This window comes from Arvicanthis niloticus, chromosome 11, assembly GCF_011762505.2.
Source record: "Arvicanthis niloticus isolate mArvNil1 chromosome 11, mArvNil1.pat.X, whole genome shotgun sequence".
NCBI lineage: Eukaryota > Metazoa > Chordata > Mammalia > Rodentia > Muridae > Arvicanthis > Arvicanthis niloticus.
In genome coordinates this window covers 56,066,774-56,091,686 of record NC_047668.1, presented here as the reverse complement: position 1 = coordinate 56,091,686, position 24,913 = coordinate 56,066,774, and the positions used below count along the sequence as shown (strand labels likewise).

General features: G+C 50.8%; 1 protein-coding gene and 1 long non-coding RNA gene across 7 annotated transcripts in view; one reads left to right on the top strand and one right to left on the bottom strand.

The window, feature by feature from the left end:
• Dnmt3a (DNA methyltransferase 3 alpha) overlaps window positions 1-24,913 on the bottom strand; it is a 101,542-nt gene that overhangs the window by 12,002 nt on the left and 64,627 nt on the right. For all 6 annotated transcript variants that reach the window (XM_076942221.1, XM_076942219.1, XM_076942220.1 and 3 more), the window contains 11 exons: window positions 5,690-5,905; window positions 5,284-5,442; window positions 4,710-4,817; window positions 4,357-4,513; window positions 3,939-4,088; window positions 3,783-3,827; window positions 2,419-2,498; window positions 1,984-2,096; window positions 1,654-1,837; window positions 1,339-1,423; window positions 37-182 (listed from right to left, as the gene is read on the bottom strand). In XM_076942221.1, the coding sequence (XP_076798336.1) occupies window positions 37-182; window positions 1,339-1,423; window positions 1,654-1,837; window positions 1,984-2,096; window positions 2,419-2,498; window positions 3,783-3,827; window positions 3,939-4,088; window positions 4,357-4,513; window positions 4,710-4,817; window positions 5,284-5,442; window positions 5,690-5,905 (1,443 nt within the window). The remainder of the gene's footprint in view (window positions 1-36; window positions 183-1,338; window positions 1,424-1,653; window positions 1,838-1,983; window positions 2,097-2,418; window positions 2,499-3,782; window positions 3,828-3,938; window positions 4,089-4,356; window positions 4,514-4,709; window positions 4,818-5,283; window positions 5,443-5,689; window positions 5,906-24,913) is intronic.
• LOC143443976 (uncharacterized) lies at window positions 13,458-22,838 on the top strand. Its single transcript, XR_013113434.1, has 3 exons — window positions 13,458-13,760; window positions 14,046-14,199; window positions 21,157-22,838. It is a non-coding gene; the product is annotated as an uncharacterized LOC143443976 (long non-coding RNA).

The following is a 24,913-nucleotide window of genomic DNA, read 5'->3' as shown; positions in this document are numbered from 1 at the left end:
GGGGGAGAACAGACATCCCTGCGCGCATGGACATACATGCTTCTGTGTGACGCTGCGGACGTCCCCGACGTACATGATCTTTCCCTGGTGCCGCACCATGCCCACGGTGATGGAGTCCTCACACACCTCGGAGGCGATGTAGCGGTCCACTTGGATGCCCAGGTCCTTCAGCACCAGGAGGCCTGTGCCAGCCAGCAGAGAGCAAGCACTGTCACCAGAGCCATCAGCCTTATCCCTGGTCTTAAGACTTATCTTGCCAGCTGCACACAGGGGGTCACTGTTGTCTCACCTTGCCCATGTGATACTCCCAGCTTCTTTTCTCAAATCAAAGCAGATCAGCACAGACAAGCACTGGGACTGTGCTTCAGCTTGGCCAGAGGTGGCCGAAGCCAGGACAAACTAACCAAAACAGCAGGTGGGTTTAGGTCCAGAGAGGTGGCCTTTTCTTAGTCTCCATGTGTCACATGACACAGTAGATGGGGCCTGCTCTAAGGGATCACCGTTGGCCCAGCTCCCACAGCAGTCCCCTAGAACCAGCTCTCTGTGGCCAGGCACCTGGCCTTTGTATCCTTCAACCAGTTTATTTCCAGCTTTGGATTGTGAATGTCAAGTCTGGGTCCCTTCATCAACTTCTCTCAACTAGCTACCAACTACCAACCTAGGCCGCCTACTGATCCAGGAAAGCAGTACCACACCCAGGGAGGGACAGTGATACCATTCCTCTCATTCTGCTCTCAATAGCTCCCCAGGGAGCCTCTATAATCTTGGGCGTAACAGCATTGACTGTTTTATTTATTTATTGACAGGGGCCTCACTACATAGCCTCAGCTGGCTACATCTTATTATGTTGATGAGGCTGGCCTCAAACTCAAGAGATCCACCTGTCTCTGCCTCCTGAGCTCTGGGATTAAAGGCGTGCGCACCATGTCCATCTCTAACAGGCAATACTCATTCATCTGTTGTTTTATTTTTGAGACATAACCCAGGGAGGCCTTGAATTCCGTAGCCTAAGAGGAATGAACTCCAGCCCTTCTGTCCAACTACTAGAATATGTGTCATCATGCGTCAGTCTCCCTTCCTCCCTTCCTTCCTTCCTTTTTTTTTTCTTTTTGGAGACAGGGGTTTCACTGTGTACCCCTGGCTGTCCTAGAACTTGCTCTGTAGACCAGGCTGGTCTCAAACTCCACTGGGATCTCTGAGTGCTGGGATTAAAGGCATGTGCCAACACTGCCCGGCTCATGCCTACTTCTCAATTATTCAGTTTTATCAGCTATATACTTACTATCTCTACTTTCCCAAGAAAACCAGGCCAGCCCCCTCACGCCCCATGCCACTCACCTGTAGCAATCCCATCAAAGAGAGACAGCACCCGGATGGGCTTCCTCTTCTCAGCTGGCACAGGTGGGTAAACCTTCGGGGGGTCCTAAGTAGTGAACACCATTGATCAGGTCCATGTTGGGACTGCCCCTAGCTCCCCATCCTGGGTTGGCCCCTCCAGCTGAGGACTACAGGGCTCCTAGATGGAGCTACACAGCTCACACACACACCTCAGTCCCTTCTGTAACCTGCCCAGGCCTCACTGCCTACTCAAGGGCTCTCATGGAGGACTAGTCTCAGAAAGGTGTGAGACGACAGCCTAGACCCAGCACTCACAAATTCCTGGTCGTGGTTGTTGGCGAAGAACATCTGGAGTCGAGAAGGCCAGTCTTCCCGTCTCCGCAGCAGCCCATAGGTGCCCTTGTGCCCACACATGTAGCAGTTCCAGGGGTCTTCCTTAATGGCTGCCTGGGCAGCTCCTGGCCCCACCAAGAGATCCACACACTCGACACAAAAGCACCTAGAAGAAAGCCCAGTGAAGAGGAGACTGACTCTTGGACCTGAACGGCTGAAGTCTAGGCAGTAGGTAGGAGTGCAGGCTGTAGAGCACATCTGGTGGAGCAGGCAGTGAGGACCTAGCATGCAGCTCTGTGGGTGGGGTCTCACCTGCAGCAGTTGTTGTTTCCACACATGAGCACTTCACGCCCCCCACAGCAGATGGTGCAGTAGGACTGGTACCCATCGTCATCATATTGGTAAGCACACTCCAAGAAGCAATTCTAGGGAGAATGTGAAGGTCAATGTGGAGGTTCAGCAGAGCCAAGTGAAGATAGGTTCTGAACCCAAGGACATGGGAACCCATCTATTGTCAGCTTGCCTGACCTGCCTCTGCCACCCACCCTTCACCCATGTGTTAAGTCCCACTCCTACCGATGTGAGGCCAAGACTCAAGTATGAAAAGTTCTTTCATGACATAAATCAGAACAAGCCTCAATCTTTGGAGCATAAATGCATGTGACAGTCCACACCACATCCAGGTGATGGTTCCCAATGCCAAGAAATAGGGAAGGGGTCACCTCTTTGGTTGGGTGGTTTCCCTACCTTACAGTTCTGGCACATTCCACCAATGAAGAGTGGGTGCTCCAGGGTGACATTGAGGCTCCCACATGAGATACAAATGTCTGTAAAGTAACAAGATGCCATGAGCATCCATTCCCTGGAGTTCCACCTGGAGCCAGAGCCCAGCTAAAACAGGACCTACCAAAGTGGGTGTCAGAACGGCAGCCCACCCCGAGAATTCACTTCCATAATTTCAGCATTTGAGAAGCTAAGAAAAGATCAGCCTAGACTACAGAGTTAGTCCAGGGCAAGCTCAGTCAGTGAGACTCTGCCCCAAGACAAAGCAAAAACCAGCAACAAGCCGTGGAGAGAGATGGCTCAAGCAAGCATGAGGGTCCAAGTTCAGACCCCCAGTCATGTCAAACAGCCAGGAATGTTGCACCAACTGGACTCAACAGGTTGGGGGGGGGGGGGGGGAGTTGGCAGATGAAGGTAAGAAAGAAGCATGTTGAAGTAAATCCAATGCAAGTCACAGGGAGAAGTTGGGGTAGGCATGATCAAAATTTAAAGTTTAAAAAAACAAAAACCAAAAAACAGATGCCAAGTGGTGGCTGCCCATGCATCTAATCCCAGGCAGGGAAATGTCCCTGTGAGTTTGAGGAGAGTAAGTTCCAGGACAGCCAAGGTTAGGAGGAAGAGGAAGAGAAGGAGGAGGAGGAAGCCATCAGGCATGGCGGTATGCCTGTGACCAGTGCTGGGGAGGGTGTTAGATAGGTGGATTCTTGGAGCTCACTGCCCATCCAGCTTAGGTGAAATTTCTGAGCTCCAGGTTCAGTGAGACCCTGGCTTACAAAATAAGGTGGGGAGCAATTGAGGATGACCCCTGATGCCAGCCTATGCCCTCCACAGGCACCCACACATGCATGAGTACTCATTCACAGACACCCCACATATCTTTTAAAGGCAGCAGTTGGTTCCCCATCTCTGAAGCTCGTCATCTTTAAGCTCTTCCACCACCCAGGCATAGGGTGCCATGAGGACAAAACCCATTCATATGAGCAGGGTTCTCAGCCCCTCCAAGTTGCCCTGGAAAGGTTCCTCAGGCACCCCTCTGATCCTGTTCTTCCCTAATTCTAGATCTCAAGACCCTGGAGTTAGATCATTACCACTGCACCAAGGGAAGTAGACACTGCCTTTGAGAAAGTGAAGGATGAAAGAGGCAAAGTCAACTTCAGTTCAGTCATGGGCATGAGGACCATCCTTCAGAAGGACTAGAAGCATCAGAAGCATGGAGGGGTGTGCAGATCAGCCCCTGGGCCCACAGCATCAAGAACCCACACCAATGCCACTCTACACACTACACCTATGTGAGGAGCAAGCCCACCCAATCCCCATGCAACACTTACCCTCAATGTTTCGGCACTTCTGGCGCACCTCATACACGAGCCGCTCTGCAGAGGATGCAAGCCTACATTAGGACGGTGCCCAGATGGCCCAGCATGGGCACCCAGATGATGCCCACCCCTCAGAGCTCCCAACTCTCTCCAGAGCCAGGCTCCTACCTCTGGTGCGTTCATCAATGATCTCCTTGACCTTGGGTTTCTCTGTTGTGCTCTTTCTGGGTTTCTTGGCTGGTGGGGGTGGAGCATACGCAGCTGCCTCAGGCTCCACCCACATGTCGGTGTAAACTTCCTTGTAAGGATTCTTCTCCTCTGCACCAAGAAGGCAGGTGACCACACCAGTTACAGACTGATACTAGCACAGCACCCACAATGGGGCACCACATTGCCCCAGCAGCTTCCCACCCCCCAGTTCTGAGATTCTGGTGAGCCAATGGATGACAGGGTAGCACACACCCTTGGGGTAACAGAAGGAAGCCTCACATGCCATTTCTATTCCGCCCGACTGACTGTGTGGGCTCTGCGGCTCACCAAGTGTGGCTTTCCCAGTCCCGGCTACACTGGACCAGAGCACGTTTACCTTCTGGTGGCTCCAGGCCCTTAGGACCCGAGGGCTGGAAGCCGCCAAGGGCCCATTCAATCATCTGCTTGTTCTGCACCTCCACAGCCTTGCCAGTGTCACTTTCGTCACTGTCATGGCAAGCTGGAAACAGCTTTCCTGCACGGCTGCTGGCCACCTAGAAGGGAACAAAAGTAGGGACAGGTTAGAAGAGAGGGGAAGCCTGACTCAGAGTGGCAAAGGTGGGCAGGCAGTGGGTAGAACAGCAGGAGGGCGCCTGAAGGGCCTCAGGCTTGGCTAACACAGCTCCAGCGTCCAGGGATCCTGGTAGCGCCATCAGTTAAACTCCCTGGAGCTGCTGGGGACATGCTCACCTGGAGGACTTCGTAGATGGCTTTGCGGTACATGGGCTGCTTGTTGTAGGTGGCCTGGTGGAATGCACTGCAGAAGGAGCTCAGTGGCATGAGCTTCTCGACACACACCTAGGGACCAAGCCACCCTTAGTTGGTTCCTTCCATGGGACACATTCTGACTCTAGAGTCCTGCATGGCCTGGCACTCACTATGTAGCTAAGGTTGGTCTTGAACTTGTGATCTTCCAGCTTCAGCAGGGGTTACTATACCCAGTTGTCCCCTATACAGCTAAGCCACGTGCCTTGTAACTGTTATGCATGAGGGACATTAAGAGTCATTGAACCCTTGGGGGCCCAGATGGAGCGAGAGTGGGAAACCTCCATAGGAAGGGCTCTGGCAGCTGATAGGCCAGCAGGCTTTCTGCTCAGCTCAATGATGGCTAGCTACGGCTTCTTCCACTGACCCCACACCTGGGGCAAGTGGAGTGCATTTTTACTGCCCTTATTCCAGATGGCACCCAGCAGAATCTAGGCCACAGGACCAAGACCCCTTATTCTCTTCCCTGACCAACCTCCTAATCCCAAACCCAACTTACCACTGAGAACTTGCCATCTCCGAACCACATGACCCAGCGAGTGCCTTCAGCTGCTCGGCTCCGGCCTGTCATCCACCAAGACACAATTCGGCCTGGCCACCAGGAGAAGCCCCGAAGTTTCCCCCATACCAGCTCTCCAATGCCAAAGCCCCGGCCATCCTGGAGCAAAAGTTAATACACAGCAGTCCTAAGTGCCGACCACCCTGAAATCTACCAGAGCTCAACCCTAGCCTTGGGCATCTGAGGGCCAGTATAAGCCCCATGAGAACGAACATCAGGTGACAAATCCAAGCCAGGAGCTGATACTCTGGAAGTAGCCAGTAAGAGCTGGCAGGAGGAGGGAGGAGGGTCTGGCAGCCAAAGAGCACAGGAGAGTCGTCAAGGCAGCTAGAAAACAACTGCTCACCTCATACTCGGGTTCATCATCGGCTGCTTTGGTAGCATTCTTGTCCCCAGCATCTGCCCCTACTGGCTCAGGGGTGGTGGCCACAGTAGGAGATGCAGGGTCCGTGGGCTGCTGCACAGCAGGAGGGCTGGCCTCCTCCACCTTCTGAGACTCTCCAGAGGCCTGGTTTTCTTCCACAGCATTCATTACTGCAATTACCTTGGCTTTCTTCTCAGCCTGGGGAAATGGGGACAGGAAGTCATCTTGACTCCTCCAGGAATGAGCAAGGCTCCGTGATACTCAGGAACCTTAACCCACCAGTGTCTGGAGACAGTACCTTTACTCTTATCAACCCAAGCAGCTCACCATGTAAATAAAAACAGCTGAAGCTGGGAGGCTACCCAGCTCTCCTTCCCGCCTCCGAGGAAACCGCCCTCTTGGCCCAGCATCTCACATAACCCAGGCTGGTCTCAGACTTGCTATGTTTCTTAGGATGATCCTGAACTCTCGGTCCTCCTGCACCTACTTCCTTTTTCTTTTTAAAGATTTATTTATTTTATATGTTAGAATACACTGTCGCTGTCTTCAGGCACAGCCAGAAGAGGGCATCAGAACCCATTGCAGATGGTTGTGAGCCACCATGTGGTTGCTGGGAATTAACTCAGGACCTCTGGAAGAGCAGTCAGTGCTCCTAACCACTGAGCCATCTCTCTTGCCTCTGCCTCTACTTCTTACACTCTAGGATTACAGGCATATACCACAAGGGCTGGCTTCTCAAACATGAATTGTGCACCACTGTCCAGGCAAGGACCTAGGCAGACTCTCCCCGTCTTGCTTCCCACCTAAGGAAGGAAGCTTTTCTGGCTTTCCTTCCCGTTTCTTTTTGGCAATCAAATCCTTCCCACTGAGTTTCTAGGTGATCTGGAGTACATCTCTGGCCCTGTGACATAAGGCTCTATGACTGCTGTTCCCACCTCTGCCATTCTGCCAACAAGCTCACTCTACTCTCACTTATCTCCCTCTGACTGAAAGGTCCCATCCTTTCCCTCTACCACACTCTTGAGACAAAGGACCGTGAGCCGAATTCCTTCTCAAAACCTGCTCAAAGCCAAGCACGCTGGTGCATGCCCTTAATCCCAGCACTTGGGAGGCAAAGGCAGGTGGATCTCTGTGAGTCTGAGGCCAGCCTGGTCTACACAGTGAGGACCAAGATGGTCAGTTACTTGACTTAAAAAAAAAAGCAAACAGAAATAAAACAAGTCTCTGCTCAAGGACCCCTAAAAGTACACACTTGATAACAAGCTCTGGGGACCAGACAGTTCACTTCCATCTAGGGCACATGTCTTCCAAAACTCAAGGCTCTGCACTAATCTCCACTATATCAGAGGGGACAGAGAACAAGGAAAGGGTTTCTCTGTGCAGCCCTGGCTGTTCTGGAACTTACTCAGTAGACCTGTGTCTGCCTCCCTCTGGATTGCTGGGACTAAAGGCGTGTATCCTTTACATCTGACCCAACCTTTGACCCTGGAGCCTTGTGCATACCCTCACATGTGCTTGACCAAAGCTCACTCCTCCACCTCATTTTCTACACACATCTTTCCCCAAGAACTTGGAGCTATGAAAGCTAATTCACTCTTAAAGACTAAACATTCATGTCATGGGGGTCCGGGAGTGCAAATAAGTAAATGTAACTCTTTAAAAATATTTAGTGATCAGAAAACAACTTGGAGCCAAGTATAGTATATACACCTATAATCTCAGCACAGGCAGAACTGTTAATTGGGAGGCCAACCTGGGCTACTTCTTTAAAAAAAAAAAAAAAAAAGAAGAAGAAGAAGAAGACAGAAAGCAATTTGGGAGCTTCAGAACCAGTCAGATTCACGTGGGTGGAGACTCAAGAGCAGCAGACTGGCCCAGTCTCTTTGTGAGTTGCTCAGACCTAAATATCTAAACTGCAAGGTTTCTGGTCAGTTTTCTTGACCCAATTAAGAACCTGAAACATATGTATCAAGAATTCCAAGGATGCCGGTGGGGGCTGTCAATGCACGCTGGCTAGGTGTGTGCAAAGCTGTGCACAAGGTCCACTTTAAGGTGAGTGAGTAACCAAGTACCATCTTACTCCAGTCCTCATGGTTTTGCCTCAAGGCAACAACCCAACTTCTTGTGATCCCTACAACACAGAGGGTGGTAATTTTAAGTGCTTACTGTTGGTTCAACAAATCCCAAATGAAATGATGCGGCTGGGGATGCTAGCTCAAGACTAGGAAAGAATGCAGCAACTTTGCCCAGCCCCACCTTCACCTGGCCAGGGCTTGCTTTCCCCTTCCTTGCACCAATAAGCTATCACCTCCCCCAAAGAGGTGCACCAAGGATGGCTTTGGAATGAGTCCTTTCTCCTGGAAGCTACCTCCTCTGAGTCCTTTCTCCTGGAAGCTACCTCCTCTTCTGGAATCAGCTGCTGATGCTACACAGAGATACACCCCTGCCCAGATGTTGCCTCTCTCCTCACATCATGCCTTCTAGAACTTCTCTGACAACCACACCAGATCCAACTTAGGCAGCTGCCTCCAATGACCCAGAGACCCTGTGTTGCGGCTCCTCAGCTAGCACGAGGCATGCAGCTTGCAGAGGAAAGGGCCTGCTACCATTTCCACAGCAAGGAGTAGCTGGTAGGCAAAGGCTCCTTCCCAGGCTGCCAGGTCTCTAAGGGAGTCGTGCCTGCCACCACCCTTATTATTATTCCCCCACAGCTCCTTTGTCTTTCTCCTCACCCTTCACCACAGTTCGTAAAAATTCTTCTCCCACAACTTCCCCAGTTTGTCAGATGCCGCTGCTGATAGCTGCTTTACCATCCCCAACCCACCCGCACAGAACATGTGCCCAGCACAGCTTGGGCTGGCAAAGGAGGAAAGGGGCCTCCCCCAGGACCAGCACAGCAGAGGGGGTTAGCAGCAGGAGGCCAGAGGAAAGGGGAAGAAGGGGCAGCGCGGCCGGTGGGGGAGGGGCTCACTAGAATAGTCAGGCTGGCAGTCCAAGCACCCTCCTTCCCACGTTCACTACCTCTACTCCCCAAGCAGACAATAGGAAAGGGAAGGGTTAACTAGGGGCTCTAGCATCTGGTCTCTAAGCCCTGAAACTGGGCAGGGTCCAAGAGGGGCACAACACCATCCCCCAATACCCATAGCGCAAGGAAGCCACTTGGCCTAGAGTTCCTCCAGCCCAAGAAAGCCGCTGGTAACTCTACGGTCTACAGCCAGTTCCACCTCAGGCATCTGTACCGGCAGCACCTCTCTCGGCGACTCCCATTCCAAAGGTCAGAGGTCTGATTGGCTCTGCCGCCAAACCCACGCGGCTCTGGGCTATCCCAGTGTCACAAAACATCAGGCTACCATCCACGACCCTGAGAGTCTCACTACTCCCTGCCATAGCTCACCACTTTTCTGGCTCCTGGCCTAGTGATACAGCAATATTGGGGTGTATCATGGGAGGAAACTGTCTCCAGAGGCCTAGAGTTGGTAGGGCCTTGAGGCCAACATGGTTCCCCAAGAATGCACACAGGTCACCAGGAACTGCCAGGCACCCATCAAGCCACCAGGACAACCCAGGCTGCTTCCAACCTAACTCTAGTCTTCTACTGTCTTCAGCCGGGACGTCTGCTCCCAGCCTGCGGTAACCGATGTCCCGGCTGATCTTTCTGCCCCCTGAGCATGCCAGGTGACAATTGAGACCAGTGACGAGTGAGGCCTTGAAGCTCCTAAACTCGAGTGAGTGGGGTGACCCAAATCAGCACCCCCGGAACTCGGTTGGGCCGGAGGCTTAACTTGACTCTTTTGCAACACTGAGGGCTGCGGGGATCCTCCCACCGCCCCTACCACCTCCCCGCCCCCGGTATCCCCAGGACTCTGTCCAGGAACCTACCCATAAGGCCAGGTGCAACCCCTCTGCAGTACAGCTCAGGTGTGAGCCCGGGCCCGAAGCTCTGTAAATAGCTGCCCGTCTGGGGGGAGGGGCAGGGGGCGTTGGGGCTGGGGGCGGAGGGGGCCAGAGGGAGGGGGAGGGGGCGCTGGGGGGGAGGGAGGGAACATTTTCTTTGTCTAGAACTCCAGGTCACGTGGGCCCCACTGGAGTTCCTGGTTGGCTACGCGCGGGCCGGGGGGGGAGGGGGCCGGCCTCCTACGCTGGCGCTGGGCCAGCCCCTCACCCCGGCCCGAGGGGCGCGGGGGGCCTGGGGGCGAGGCTGGCCAGTCCGTTCCCAGGGCCCCGCCCCTTCAGCCAGCTCTATCGGACGGCCGGCTCTGCCCCCTTCCCCCAACTCTGGTGATTGGGAGGGGGGTATAGGGAAGATGGGGACCCTGGGGGAAGCAGGGTGCATGCGGGCAGCGGGGGACCCGGAGCAGCGGTGGTGGGACAGGAGCGCTGGCTTCAGACAGCCTGAGAGTGCGGGGAGAAAGTTGTAGAAAGTGAGTTTCGCTGAAGCAAGAACAGAGGGCGGAAAAAAAAAAAAAAAAAAAGAGCGAGAGCGGGAGCGCGACAGCGAGTTTACAGAGGAGGCTCGGAGTTTACGGAGACGCAGTTTAGGGAAAGTTGGAACACAGATGTGAGTGAACAGAAGGTGTCCCACACGGGTTGAGGGCGCCCCAGAACAATTAACTGCTGGGGGAGTTAAACCCCATCTCCACGCTACAGGTGAATGGAGGGGGATGCTTTGAAAGTGTGATTGACAAATAGACTCTGAAAACTTCCCCACCCAGTCCCCGAGTCCCCCAGGTCACTCTGGATCTTGCTTGGTTGTCTCATTTTTTCTGTTCATTAAGAACAGGGCCTTCATTCACAGCCAAGGCTTCTGTTAAAACCTGTGGCGGTGAAGTGCACCTGTAATCCTAGAACGTGGGAGAGAGAGATCAGGAATTCAAGATCACCCTTGACTAACACAAGTTCAAGGCCAGCCTGAACGTCACGAAACCCTGTCTCAACAATTACGGAATAGACACACATACTCGAAGGCACGTGCTGATGTCTCCTGGAATCACCAGGTGAACCCTGGGTCATTCCATGCCATTCCTAAGCAAAGGCATAGTGCCCCAAGGCACACACACACACACCACTCCTGGCCTTCCATCAGAGGACTGAAGCATCACATATTGAAATGGACACTTATTCCTGCTCTCAGGAAGTTGATAGCTTCCACTAGACTTGGGTAGATGGGGGAGGGGAATCACTGAAAAGCAAACTCCTGTGTGGATAACGACCCAAACCACCAAGCAGATAGCAGAAGGCTGCATCAAATGAGGGATGTGGGTGAGAGACAGGACAAGAGAGATCAGAAGATGAACAGGATTTGGGGTGGGCAGGCAGGTAGAAGGGGAGGAAGAAAGAACTCCACCCACCCTCTCCATTTTGACTAAAGCTAAATGGCTGAGTAGTGGGAATGGGGTCCAGCACTGAACGGAGATATTGTGTGATTGTGTGATTGATTGTGTGATTGTGTGACCCGGCAGCCAATCTGGAAAAACAAGGTGAATGGTATTTTACAAAGATTAGCCAGGACTCAGTTTGCAAGATGAGAACAAAGAACTGAAGGAGAATGCCCCAGCAGGGGCCGCTATCTGGCAGGAACACTTGTGGAAGACCTGATCAACTGCCATGACCTTGACACAGACCACTTAGCCCCAAGATGTCTGTTTTCTAATCTGCAAAACAGGGGTGAAGACATCAACCTGGAAAACCAACATCCTAAAGACAATGAGGTAACACCCCAGGTGCCTGGCTCCCAGCCGGTGAGCTGGCACATACCAGCTAGAACAGGTACAGTGCACCAAGGTGAAGGGATAAACTAGGAAGGGGAACCCTCCAGCTCACTCTTCCTGAGACCATTAGAGTAGGTGGGAACTGAAAAGGCTTTCTCCACGTACGGGGTCCACGGCCAGGACTGATAATGCACTTTGTAAACCCCCCCCCCCCCCCCCCCCCCCCCCCCCCCCCGCTCCCACAGGAGGCACAGAGAATGGGAGGTCACTTCCAGTAGGTCATCTCAAGTTTGAGGCCAGACTGGGCTCCAGAGTGAGACTCTGGCTCAAAAAGCGAAATAACAAAAACCTTAGGAGTACAAACTTCCCCTAAAATAAAAAAAGGAGCCATTTCCTGCTCCCCCAGGAAACTACTGCCGCAATGCACCTTTCAGCACTATCATAGTGGTGTTTGTTTAGGCCAGCTATTCAGGCCGCCCAAGCTGTGAGGAGAGGCCATGAGCTTGGGGCTATGGTGTAGCTCCATGGTAGGCCACATTCTCAAACCCTGGTTTGATCCCTAGCACCCTCCCACCCTGAGAAGGGAAGGAAGTCCTGACTCCTCTTGCTGCCCTCTGACCTTTCAGAAATAAGGGACTATAAAAGACTTGCCCACTGTAATCTCCACAGGCCCAATCAACACCTCAGATCTCTCAAAAAGCATTTCCTGCTCTCTAGTTTGGGCAAGCCATACTGGTGTCTAACTCATTACATAGCCAAGGCTAGCCCTTAAACTCATCTTCCTGCAGGTGTGTACTGCTACACCCAGCCTTCAGGTATTCTTCAGACAAGCTTCATGTTATTACATTTTTCAGTGAGTCTCATACCAGTAAACTGCCATAAAACGTCATGACAAGCGTTATGCTCCAAGTGGCAAGAGTGTGTGTCCTGACAAGTCGGGAAGCTTCCTTTCTCCTGTACGTCGCTTTCCTGGGACACTGAAGCACCATACAGGAACTGTGCAAACTTGGTTTTCCAGCTGCACAGAGATACGTGAACCTTCAGGCTAAGCAAAGAGTGGTACTGCCTGGATCGGGGTGATGGTCACTCACAGCAGTGTGTGACAAACCTTGGCTCTGAGCTCAGCATCTGTAGCATGCAATATCCTAATGAAGGAGGGAGTCTACTGCCACCTTCACTCACAGGACAGGCACCACCACCTATGGCTCCTGTACAGCCACACATTTTCTTCCTTCTACCTATTTGCATTCATTGTAGACACCAGACTCGGAGACATACCAAAGGCTATGAGGTCAGTGTGAATGGATATCTGCTCTGAGCTTGCCCCTCCGTCCGCAGAAGCCTCAGTGTAAAGCAGCCAACATTCCAAATGACATTCAAGGCCCCCACAACTTAGAGGTCTCCCCAATAACAACTCATAGCTCCACACTGAACCCACCTGCTGCCCCGCCCCCAGGGCTCTTCCCTTACAGCTTCCACCAGCTGAAACCTGGCTAACTTTTATGTCAGCTTACCAGCTTTCTCCACCAACAAAATTCCTCTAACCCTGGGCTGTCCATGGAAGTAGTTGCTAGCTGTATGTAAGTTAATTAAAATTAAGAAAGAATTAAGCTGCAGTTCCTCAGCTGCAGCCATCTTATACATGTTGAAGAACCACCATTTTGGATGCATGCACAGAATTCAGAGAAATCCCATTATCACACAAAGTTCTGGATAGGGCTTCTCAGACCCCCTTCCCACTGTTCTGTTCCATATCCCCCACTCCTTTCTGCTCCCTGCCATTCCACTGTATAATCTCAAAGACAGCTGTCTTTGCCTCTTAGGAAGAGGGTTGGACTCATCTCCATGAGAGTATAGCTCCCTAGAGAGTAGGCACAGAATCTTCCTTGGCTTCCTGTGGACAGAGCACCTCACTGCAGCTGCATGAAACACTGCCTCAGGAGCTTCCTCTGTCTACATCCATCCCTGCATCCCAGCTGCAGGCAGATCCTGTCCAGAGCAGACATTTTAATGGTTGCCAGGAGGTCCTGGTTTAGGGCTCTCCAAAGCTGCCAGGAAATGTTCGTTTTCCTATTCCTGTGCAACCCATATGGAGGCTGCAAGCAAATGACCAGGACTGGGCTGCTGGCAGTGAAGCTAAAAATAGCCTCAGAACCAACAGCGCAGAGTTAGCAGGACTTGTTGCTAAGGAGACAGCCACAGAGAGAGCAACCAAGCAGGAGAAAGTGTCAGACATTCACCAGGAGAGCAAAGGCTGGGCTGGGGACTCAAAGTTGACAGGGGTCCAAGACTCCCAACTAGAGATGGTCTGCCTTCTGGCAGCTTCTGACTACTGTTCAAGTGGGGTAAATATTCCCCTGTCCCTCAGTACCTCATCTCCATGGCAACCACCGGGGCTGGGGTAAAGTACCAGCCCCTGGAAGGGAGGCCTCTGCCTAGAGCTAGTTGTTATGGCAACATCTCCCCTTTCCTGTCATTCTTTCCCTCCTGGCTTCTCCTAAGGGATGAGGTGGGGGTCAAGACGGCTTAACCAATGGGACCAGGAAACACCTACTAAGCAGCCAGGGGCTCCAGAGGCTCCTGGGAGCCCAGTACTCACATTGGGCAGTACATCTTTTCCTTTCCCTTAGCCCCTTCACAGGTGACCCTGCCAGAAGAGGACCACACTCACTGGGGTTTAACCCCATCAAGATCACCTGAGGAGATTTAAAAATACAGATGACCAGGTCCTGCCAACTCAGATCAGTAGGCTTGGATGGAGGCCGGGGCTCTTTTTAAACCACGGTAGGTAATTCTAACGTCAGCCAAGTATGGGGACTTCAGAGAGCTCAGGCTGTGGGTTGCTTACAAGTGAGTAACTGAGTCCTCAAGAGGACTGAGCCCACCAGAAGGGTCAGAGTCACCCACTGAGGAGAAAGTGATCTAGAAAAGAGGGGCACTCCCGAATCTCAATGCAGGTGTCCCAGGAGGGCCACCATACCTCTGGCTACCTTGGATAAGGCCCCTGTTGAAATCAAAGCAATGGACAAGCTGTTCCCTGTGGTGGAGAACAGAGGGTGGGGGGCTGGGAAGCCTACTTCCCAGAGAGTGCAGAAAGGTGGCACAGATGATTCAAGCTAAAAGAGAAATCCATCTTCAAAGGTAAAGTGAAAGGGTCACCATGGCAACTGTAGAGTACCAGCCTGATTGATTCTACCTAGGCAGCCTGAACCTGGGCCCTACAAGAGAACCTTGATCCCAGCTCCTAAGAGTAGCATTTGGCCCAATGTCACACACCCTGCCCCCACTAACCAGATCCATTTCCCGGAGTCAATTGTGAGCCTGCCTGAAACACAAAAGTACACCAGGCTAGCTGAGTCTGGAGTACCTGCAGTAGCCAGGCTGGGGGAGAAGCCCTGGGAGGAGGGGTGGGAAAGAAGGTGGAAGAGATGAGCTCCTGTGCTCCTGTCCCTCCCAGCCTCTGTGTGTCCAGGACCCACCACACATAAACCACAGCCCTCACTCAAGACAGCATGCAATTAGATGGTAAATTATGTGGTAGTGACGCTTCCTACATGTGCAGAGGGGAATCAGAGGCTGCCAGAGCCAGCAAAGGCAGGAGAATTCCAGGGATGTAAACCAGGAATAGATGTAACCTCCAAGCTTTAGGGTAGGATGGGCACATCTGCAGCTCACCTGCGATGGCATTATCTTCCCGGTAGGAAGTGGGTAAAGGAAAGGTGTGGGAAGCATAAGGTAAGCCATATTCATTAATCCTTAGAGACTCAGGCAGTGGCCTAGGCCTGCTGACCTTGAGAGAATTTTTATTAGCAGCATCTAATGCAAAGGTTGGAGGATTAGCTAAAAGCCAGTCCTTCCTTCTTGCTGACTCCTTGACTCTGCCCGTCCTGTGTGTCTAGCCCAAGCACTCCCCAGCCCCACCGAACTCCGAGTCCTCTCAGTCATTCCTATACTTTGAAGCTCCAATGCACCAGGCCTGCTCGTGGGCTCCTGCTATGTCTTCCTCATGCAACCCTGGCCAGACATCTGCCCACTTCCCTGCAGCTCTGGAGCCAGTCCCCAAACCAGCCTCATTTTGGGCTGCTATGCCAGGGTTGCTAGGTCTGCACTGTTCCTCTGATGCCTAAGTCTGAGGGCCTGGGCAAGAGACACTGAGGAGACTTCCGGGGTGGAGGAGGCTATGCTGCACAGACCCAGGCCTCACCAGACAGCGATGACAGGATTCTAAGTGACCACCTAGCTTTTCTAACCAGTCTAATGAGTCTAGAGACACTATCTGCCAATACAGATGGGATCTAAGGAAGCTAAAGCAGCTAACACTTGGGCAGAAAGTACCTAAGGATAAGTTTGCTCAAGTGGATGTTGTCACCCAGGAGAAACCTGAGTCTGCAGAGGTGCTAATCACCCCCAGCAGAGAGAGTATGTCAAGAGGAACAAACACAGTATGCTACCCCTCCCCCCTTTCTCCAGAGTCCAGGAGTCCTTGGAAGAGGCAGAAGGACCTTGGAAGAGGCAGAAGGACCACCATTCTGATTCAGGCATGCAGACCCTCATGGGTTTCAGGGTCCAGAGAAGATGGGAGAAGCCCAGAAGGCTAGCGTGGCTATTGCTGAAAAACAATGGGGTGGCCTCCATCTCCATCCGGAAGAGGAAATTTAAATCAAAGCCTGGGTCCTTTCCGGTCTTTTCACCCCCAGGCTTAGAAAGTGAGAGCTGCAACCCCAGCGGCGCCTTCCAATCACTTGAAGACCTGAGCTGTCACTCCATCCCCAGTGATTCATCTGCCCTAGGCAGATTAAACAAATAGCTCCTGCTGACCCTAGTGCTTAGTGAGGCCCCTCCCTGAAAGTGAGGCAGCCTTGGGGGCTCCAGGCTAGCTAGGTTCAGTTCTGTTCATTTCAGAGGCCTAGTGGTTCCCAAACATTAGTAAGCCCAGTCCCTGGGGTCCCACCTAATACTCAGCCTGCTGAGGTGCTGCCCAGAGACTGGCTTCCATGGCTCAGAACAGGTCTCTGGATGCCCAGGTGATGTCTGTCGGGCAACGTGTACTCTTTAAAACACCAATATGTTGTTGTTTTGTTAGAATCTCACTCCTGCCCAAGCTGGCCTCAACTTCCAGGCTCAGGCGATTTGTCCCACCTCACACTACTGTGACAAACAGCACACCTAGCTAGACAGTTATATGGCAAGGTAGAGCACTGTGACACCAAACAATAAACTGTACTCCTTGAAGCTTCGATGTGAAACCTGAAAGGCAAGGGTGACTGACTGAAGTTACGAAGAGCTCAGGACAGCTGAGAAGGGGGTGCTCACATCTGTAATGCCAGCACTTTAGAGCCCAGGGCAGGAAGGTCAAGAGATGGATGTTGTCCTCTGCTATAGCATGAGTTCAAGGCTGGCCTGAACTGACAACATAAGACAGACCCTCCTCAAAATGAGCAAAACCAAACAAACAAAAAAAGAAATGCTCTCAGTGCTCTGGCTGGCCTAGAAGTTCTTCAGAAAGCTGACTTGTTGGTGATCAGCTTCCAGAAGCCTCTCCCTGTCTTGGTCTTGCTTTCCTTGCTTTGGGTCTGTTTTTCTGATTGTCTATTGATCTTTGTTGCTCCCCATGGTCACTCATGGTCTATGACAGCTCCTGGAGAGAACAGCCTGCCCCAGGCCAAGCAAAAAATACCATGTCCTTATTCTGATGTATCAGGGTATCATTTTGTAGCCCAGGCTGGTAGTTCTGCCCTCCCTACCTGACCCTCACTAAAGATTAAACGTAGAAGAGCCCCCTTCACTTCCTGTGCTCCTGCTCACCCCTCTCTGAATCCCCTTACATCATGTTAAATCATGTTAAAATGCCTGCCGCCAGGTTCTCTCTGCCCACAGCTGAGACTGAGCCTAAATTTCTCACCATGGCAGGAAGATCCTTGTGGTCTAATCAACAGCTTCCTCTCAAGTTTTCTCTCTCCTCACATTCCCTCCCTAAGCCTGCACCATATCTCTCGATGTCTCAAACATGTCAGCAGCTTGGGGTCTCCCTCTCTCTTCTCTCTGCCCATGGTGGTTCCTTTTCCCAATTGTCTTATGCATGGTGATGTTTCCAAGGAAGCCTCTTCCAGGATGTCTTCCTCAAGCAACCCCTGCCCCTCCCCCAAGCCGCGGTCTTCTCTGCTCTACATAGCTCAGATCAGCTGTGCCTTGCTCAGAGCCGGAAGCCTCCTTCTTCTACCTCCTCCACCGTACAGTGTGTGTCTCTGGGACAGTCTGTGCCACGTGTCTCTTTGGCCACTAGAGCCAAAGTAAGCTACAATAAGCTACATCTTTAGTCAATACTGAGTTAAGTTTGTTAATTCCTTCTACTAAAACACAGAGTTCTCCGTGGAACTGTAGAGTCGGAGGGCTTGCTCTCCCCAAGAGTAGACATCACTGGGACCTCCCTGATCAGTGGGCAAAAAAGTCATGTGGGGTTTGTTTGCTTTGTTTTGTTTTCCTGGTAGCTTATTTTGGTTTTGTTTTTTGAGAAAGTCTCACTTGGCCTAGAACTCAAGGTAGACCAGGCTGACCTAGAACTTGCAATACTTCTTTTGCCTCTGTCTCCTGAGTGCTGGGATTGCAGGTAAATGTGTATCACCATTCCCAGGTGTTTTACACAGCCTTGTGTAGCTCTGGCTGGCCTTGAACTTTTGGTCCCTCTGCCTTCCCTCCTATGTGATGGAATTACAAGTGAGCATATTCAGTTTGTGTGGTGCTGGGAATAGACCCCAGGGCCTCTTGCATGATGGCTAAGTATTCTACCATCCGAGCTACAACCCCTGCCCTCTGTCTCTGTCTTCTAAGTGTTTTTGCTGTGTGTGTGTCTGTGCACCACACTCATGCAGTGTCCATGGGAGCCAGACAGGGTGCCGCAGCCAGATCCCATGGGACTAGAGTTACAGACATTGTGAGCTGCATTTGGACGGGTGCTGGGACCTGGGTCTTCTGGAAGGAGCAGCCAGTGCTCTTACTTGCTGGGCATCTCTCCAATCCCTCTAGCCTTCTTTTAAGAGTTTAGTTACTTTTATTTTTTAATTGTGTGTTGGGGTGAATGCAGGAACCTGTAAAGGCCAGAAGAGGCTGAGGCTGGCAGATCCCTCGGAGCTGGAATATAATTTGCAAACCTACACAAGTGGGAGCCAGGGAGGAAAGCTCCTCGCAAGAGCAGTCAGGGCTCTTAACTTCCAAGCCTCTCTCCACCCCTTAAATACATTTCGGATGTGCTGATGTGCCATGGTGTTTTTAGTTTACACATCTTTCTGTTTTTTTGAGACAGGGTCTCCCTGTAGTCACAGGACTATGTAGCCCTGAGGGGCCTGGGACTTACTATATAGACCAGGTTGGCCTCGAACACAGAGATCCATCTGTCCCTGTCCCCTGAGAACTGGGACTGTAGTCATAAGCCTCTGTATTCAGCTCTGGACCTTTAGAATCTGTCTCAAACAATAGAGAAGGGAGGGGCACAGCCATGAAGAAGGGAAAGCGAAAACAATCTATAGACTATTTCATGATCCTCCTAAGGATGCTTCATAGACCCATCTCTAGGACAGGGAGCTCTGAGGCTCCACTCAGATATTTAATTTAGCACTGATGTTTCAAGTAGTATAGGTGACAGAGGGAGTGGTGGATCCTGATTCCAGCCCTTCCCACCCCCAGATAATAAATGTCTAGAATTTCCGGAATTAGGCAATTTATCTCTATCACACTACAAATCAGGAAACTGAATTGATCAACTCTCTGCAGCAGAAGCTAAGACCAGGCTTCCAGAATTCCATTCCAACATTATCCTAATCCAATTTTACAACTTCAGACAGGCAGACCTGAGGAAACAGCTAGTCAAGGGCGGAGCAAGGGCACAGGGAAGCAGGCCTGGGAGAAGCAAGCCTGAGTCACAGAATGGCCTGGAGGGTCAGCCCAGACAGCAGGATCTGGGAAGGCAGCAAGCTAGAGGGTCTCCTTGCTGAGTCGGGCACCAGCTTTGAAGACAAATGCACCTAAGGAAAGCCAGGCTAGGGTGTCAAGAAGAAGCTGAGATACAGAGTTGGTTTTGACCAAAGACTTTCTACATTTTGGGGGTGTGTGCCCGTGTGTGTCTGTCTGTCTGTCTGTCTGTCTGTCTGTGTGTGTCTGCAGGGTCACATGTGGAGGTCAGAGGATACCCTCAGGAGTTGGCTCTCTCCTTTCACCTACATGTGTTCTAGGGACCAAACTCAGGTCAGGCATGGTGGCAGGGTCTTTACCCTGAACCATCTGGCTTTCCTGATAAAGATGTTTCTTATGGAACTGGAAGGTACAGGACCCTGGTTTCTGCCCCACACATCAAGCCAAACAAAACCAATGCCAGGATGTGCCTCAGGTCCGTGGTGGAGGAAGCTCAGTCCATCCGTAGCTGTATTCAGCAGCTGCACCCTACGTGTGGTTCCGACCCCTCACATATTTTCTCACTCCGACGAAGTGGAGGCTGTTCAGAGAACTGCTCTTCCTGTGTCCAGAAGAATGAACTCTCTGATGTGCAGTGTCAGATCTAAGTTAGAGACCAGCGTGGGTTATCTACTAAGTTCCAGGACAGTCTTTGGGCTACAGTGGGAGACCCTGACTCAATACAAACAAACCCATGCAGACCAAAGCCGGGCCTTTAGCACCTGTAATCCCAGCATTTAAGAGATCTAGAGTTCATGGTGTTTCCAAGAGTCAAGTTTCAAGGCCACTCTGGATCAACTGAAATCCTGCCCCCAAAACAACAGAAACTGCCCCAGCCCATCCTCTTATCACAATGGTGGTCTTTTTGACAATTTCCACAGCCTGGTGCAAAGGCCAACCTAGGAGGTTATTTCTAATTATGGCCTCCATGGGAGCCTCTTTAAAATGCACTCAGCAGAAAAATCTCTCAGTAAAAAAGTAGGTTGATCGCCAGGCGGTGGTGGGTGGTGGTGCACGCCTTTAATCCCAGCACTTGGGAGGCAGAGGCAGGCGGATTTCTGAGTTCGAGGCCAGCCTGGTCTACAAAGTGAGTTCCAGGACAGCCAGGGCTACACAGAGAAACCCTGTCTCGAAAAACCAAAAAAAAAAGCACTCAGCCTTTTGGTAAAGTTACTTGATGTCTCAGCTGCAAATGTCCCTGTCCTCTCCAGGGTGGCCAGGTACAACCCAAGAGCAAGGGTTGGCTATGGCAAGACAAGAGTGAGGAGCATGGGGTCAAGAGGCACCCACGCCACAGCTGCTCCTTTGCTGTTAACTTTATTGGTCTCCTCTGCAAATGGCTGAGGAGATCACACCTACCCACCTCATCTTTCACAGCTTCTCACACAAGGGCCCCTGCTCAGGGCGTGGAGGGTGACTGCTTATTAAATGGCGTATGGCCCAGCCAGAGGTGACCCTCTGGACACTCACAGGCTGTTTCTCCTGGGCAGACAGGAAGCAGTCTGTCACAACCCCAGGTTGTAAAGCAAAAAAGGACACCACATTTGTTAAAACTCCCAGAGGCAGTATCAGCTGCACAAATGGTCAATACACATGAAAAGATAACCAAGCCTCGCTTATCATCTGGGAAATGACAATTAGAATCATAAGGAGACACCCCGTCCCACCCACTCCATTAGCAGAACGCAGGGCTAACTGGCACTGAAGCTGGAGTCCAGGGTCCCTCTTTCCTAGCGATTTGACAGATTTTGTAAAATGCAAAATATACGCTCCTTTCACTTGAATTTCTCTTCCTAGGGGTATGTCTTAAGGAAAAACAGAAGCACAAAGAAGCAGGCTAAGCCTAGTATGCACGAAGACCCTGCTTCAATCCCTAGCACCACAGAAAATGATCTGGAGGCATACAACAGGAAGTAAAGGCAGAAAGGGCTGAAGCGTATGATCTTCAACTACACACCAGGCTTGGACTAGCCTGGGCTACCTACGACCTCGGTCACACATACCAAGGATGTGTACTGCCACAACATGCCTAAAGAGTAAACTACTGCAACATAAACTGCCAGCAGTAAGAGTCTGGTTACATAAAAGCACGGCAACTCATACAGTGGAAATATTCTAGTAATTATGCGGCTAAACTGGCCAGCCTTTTTGTAAGTGAAAAACCAAACTGTAAAATGAAACTGCACAATGGTTCCAGTCATAGAAGCACAAATCTGTGAGGCAGGCTTAGACCCACAGATGAACAGAAAACTGTGACATGTACACAGCAGACAGCATCAAAAGCCTCCAAAAGGATTTTGTTATCTACGTGTGTGTGTGTGTGTGATTTTTGAGACAGTATCTTATTCTGTAGCCCAAGCTAGCCTGGAGCTCACGAGGCAACCCATTCTGGCTTCAAACCTATGATTTTTCTCCTGCCTCTGCCTCCTGAGTGCTGGGATCTCAGGCATTCACCATTATGTCCAGCTCTAAAGCATAATGAATTCAAATTGTGGGGGTGGCGGATGGGAGGGACTTTTAAAATAAGAATGCGTTTGTGTAATACTTACATAATTTAAAGTAACTTTTAAAGCGGATCTAATCAGCTGGACATGTTAGTTCATACCTAAAATCCCAGTCCTGGGGAAATAGAAAGAAGACTGGAAAAGTTTGAGACCAGCCTAGACTGTTTTACAAAGTGCTGACTCAGAAACTAGAGAAACAGGAGCCAGCAAGACAGCTCAGCTGGAACATCTGCCAGCTAGTCCTGATATAGTCAAGTCCCGGGTAGTGAAGAAACAAAGAGACAGACTCCATCAAGCTGCCCTCTGACCTCTGCATGCACTCCACGGCATACACAGGTACATACACACTAACAATCTGCCTGGTGGGGTGGCATACAACTTTGATCTGAGCACTTGGGAGGCAGAAGCAGGAGGATATCTGTGAGTTTAAAGCTATCCTGGTCTACATAGAGAAACCTTATCTCAAAATAATAAGGACAACAACCAAGCTCCTGTTCATGCCAACGTGGCAAGGAGCTGTAAAGGTTGCACATTCTATAATCCACACACTTCTGTGCTTAGGATTCTTGCTTTACCTAGCCCATTTCCTGTCCACAGGGAAGGGCCTCAGCTTGGTGCTTTAGTCTAAGACCCCAGAGGGGGTAATCCATGAAATATCACTTGCAAAGTGCCTCTTAAGGTCTAGGAACAAAGCCCACTCCCTTCAGGAATTTGACAGTTTTATTCCAGGTTGGACAGCCTTGGGTGGAGGCAGGGTCTTAAGGGCAGGAGGGAGACTGGAGACTGGGATTCTCTGGCCAGGCCTTAGTGACGTTACTATCACTATGCAATATTATCTGATAAGTACAGAGATTCTTGAGCTAGGGCCGATCCTTCAAGCTGGGATCAGGGAAGATAACAGTTATCCTAGAGCCTGTCTGGAATGCGGGACTCCTCCCCTAAGGAGACTCAGAATCTGGTCAGGGAGAAAGGATTAATGAGTGAGTCCTCCCATCCATCCACCATGGAGTCCTAACACTGTGCTGATTGTTGGGGGGGGGGGGGGGAATGTCACAGGACTGAAACCTTGGGAAACAGCCCTGTATACATGACTGGAGGTGGGTGGGAGTTAGGGCATGAGGGAGCTGCTGTGGGTTCTGGAACATGGTTTGGTCATTTATTTATAGCAGAGCCAACCCAGGACAACAGCTTCTTCTCTCCAGCAAGAATTCCTAGTCAGAGATGAAGAAAATGGCCAGTTTCCCTTATCACCTATTTTATTTCATTTTGTGCGATTTAAATGTCCATTCATTTACTTTTAAAGACAGGTCTCACTTGCTATGTAGACCAGGGCTGGCCTTGAACTCAGAGACCCACCGTCCTTGACCTCCTGAATGCTGGAATTAAAGGCATGTGCCACCTTCACAATCAAGGACAGGTGAAAAGTATAGCTCTTACCCAATAGCTAAGATGTGAATGACAGGCGTGGAGGAAGGGGAAACTAGGCTGGGAAAGGAGCTTCAATTTGCTGAGACTGAAGCCAAGGCCTTGCTTGCTAGGCAAGTGCTCTCCCTGAGCTACATCCCTTGCCCTGGGAAAGCAGCTTTTGGGGTGAGGTTTCCAGAGGCAGATGCAGGGTAGGGGCTAGTGGAAGCTCCCTGTAGGGCACACAAGCCCTTCAGCCTTGAGCTTCACACTTCCATCCAGAAAAGGCCTGGGGACTTCACAACCAACAATGTGAATGGAGGAGTTTTAAAGCTTGCATGGGTGCCTCATTCCAAGGCTAGGTAGGAGATGCTGGCTGATGGGTGCCTAGGAGGCAGGAGAGTGTGGGGGTCGGGGGTTATCAGGAGTGGAGAGGGCAGGAGGTGTAGTCAGAAGTGGGGAGGGCAGGTAGTTAGACCTATGAAAGCTTTTCTAGTAAATTTGTATATTGGAGAAATGAAGGTGGGTTGCAAAGGCATACGCCTGTGATCTCACTACTTTAGAGGTAGAGGCCAGAAGATTAGGAGTTCAAGTGAGTCTTAGTTACATGGAAAAAAAAAACCAAAAAAACAAAACAAAAAAACCCCCACAACAACAGACAAAAAACCTAAAGCCAAAAAAATGCAGGTATGTGTTACGTTGATCAGGAAGAAGGAGGTGAGGATACCCTAGTTAAGGGACAGAGGAATGTTGAAGAATGAGGGAAGTGTGAGCTTCAGGAGCACCAGGCCGCCTAGGGAAGAAGTATCAGAAGAAAAGCTCAAAGGTTAAAGAGCCAGAGTGAGTCTTAGGGATGGGAAGCAGGCCTGGGGCTGAATAGCTAGCGGCCAGCAGTTACCAGCACTTGCTCTTGTAGAAGGCCCAGGTTTAGTTCCTAGCACCCACACGGTGCTTATACTGTCCATAATTCTAATTGCAAGGGATACAACATTCTCTTCTGACCTCTGTGGGCACAACGCACATGTGTGATACACAGACATATATGCAGACAAAACAGTCAGACACATTAAAGAAAAAGGAAAAAAAAGAAAAGTCAAAGGAAGTGGCCTGATCCCATCGCTTTCTGCGCTGCAGTCAGGAAAGCCTCCTGGTTTCACCAGCAGTTAGTTAGTCCCTCTCTGTCCCTAGCAGGGTGTGGCATTTAGAGTTTAACTCCTTGAGATTAGGAAACCTAAACTCTAATCAAGTACTAGCCCCACTCCCCACACACCCTGGAGGCTTTCAGCCGTTCAAGGGTCAAAGGATGTGTAGCCACCATTTAGGATCTGTAGCCCGAACTGCACTGGAAGTCAGAGCTCATTTACTGATAGGAAGTACGTTTTGTCTCCAGCTCTCCACACTATAGGTCATAGGCTCCTCTAACTGAATTCATTTTTTTCAGCTTTTCTGTTAACATCTAGAGGCCTTTGTGTTGGTTGGGAAGGGAAAGCAAATGCCCAGATCTAACAGACTCACTAGAAAAGCTTTAAATAATTGCTGAAGCAGGGGACAGATACATGCATATAGACATATATGGTTAGATCTATGCATAGATTATATAATAAATTTCCCATTGCACTTTTGTGTATATTAACAGATATTCCTAA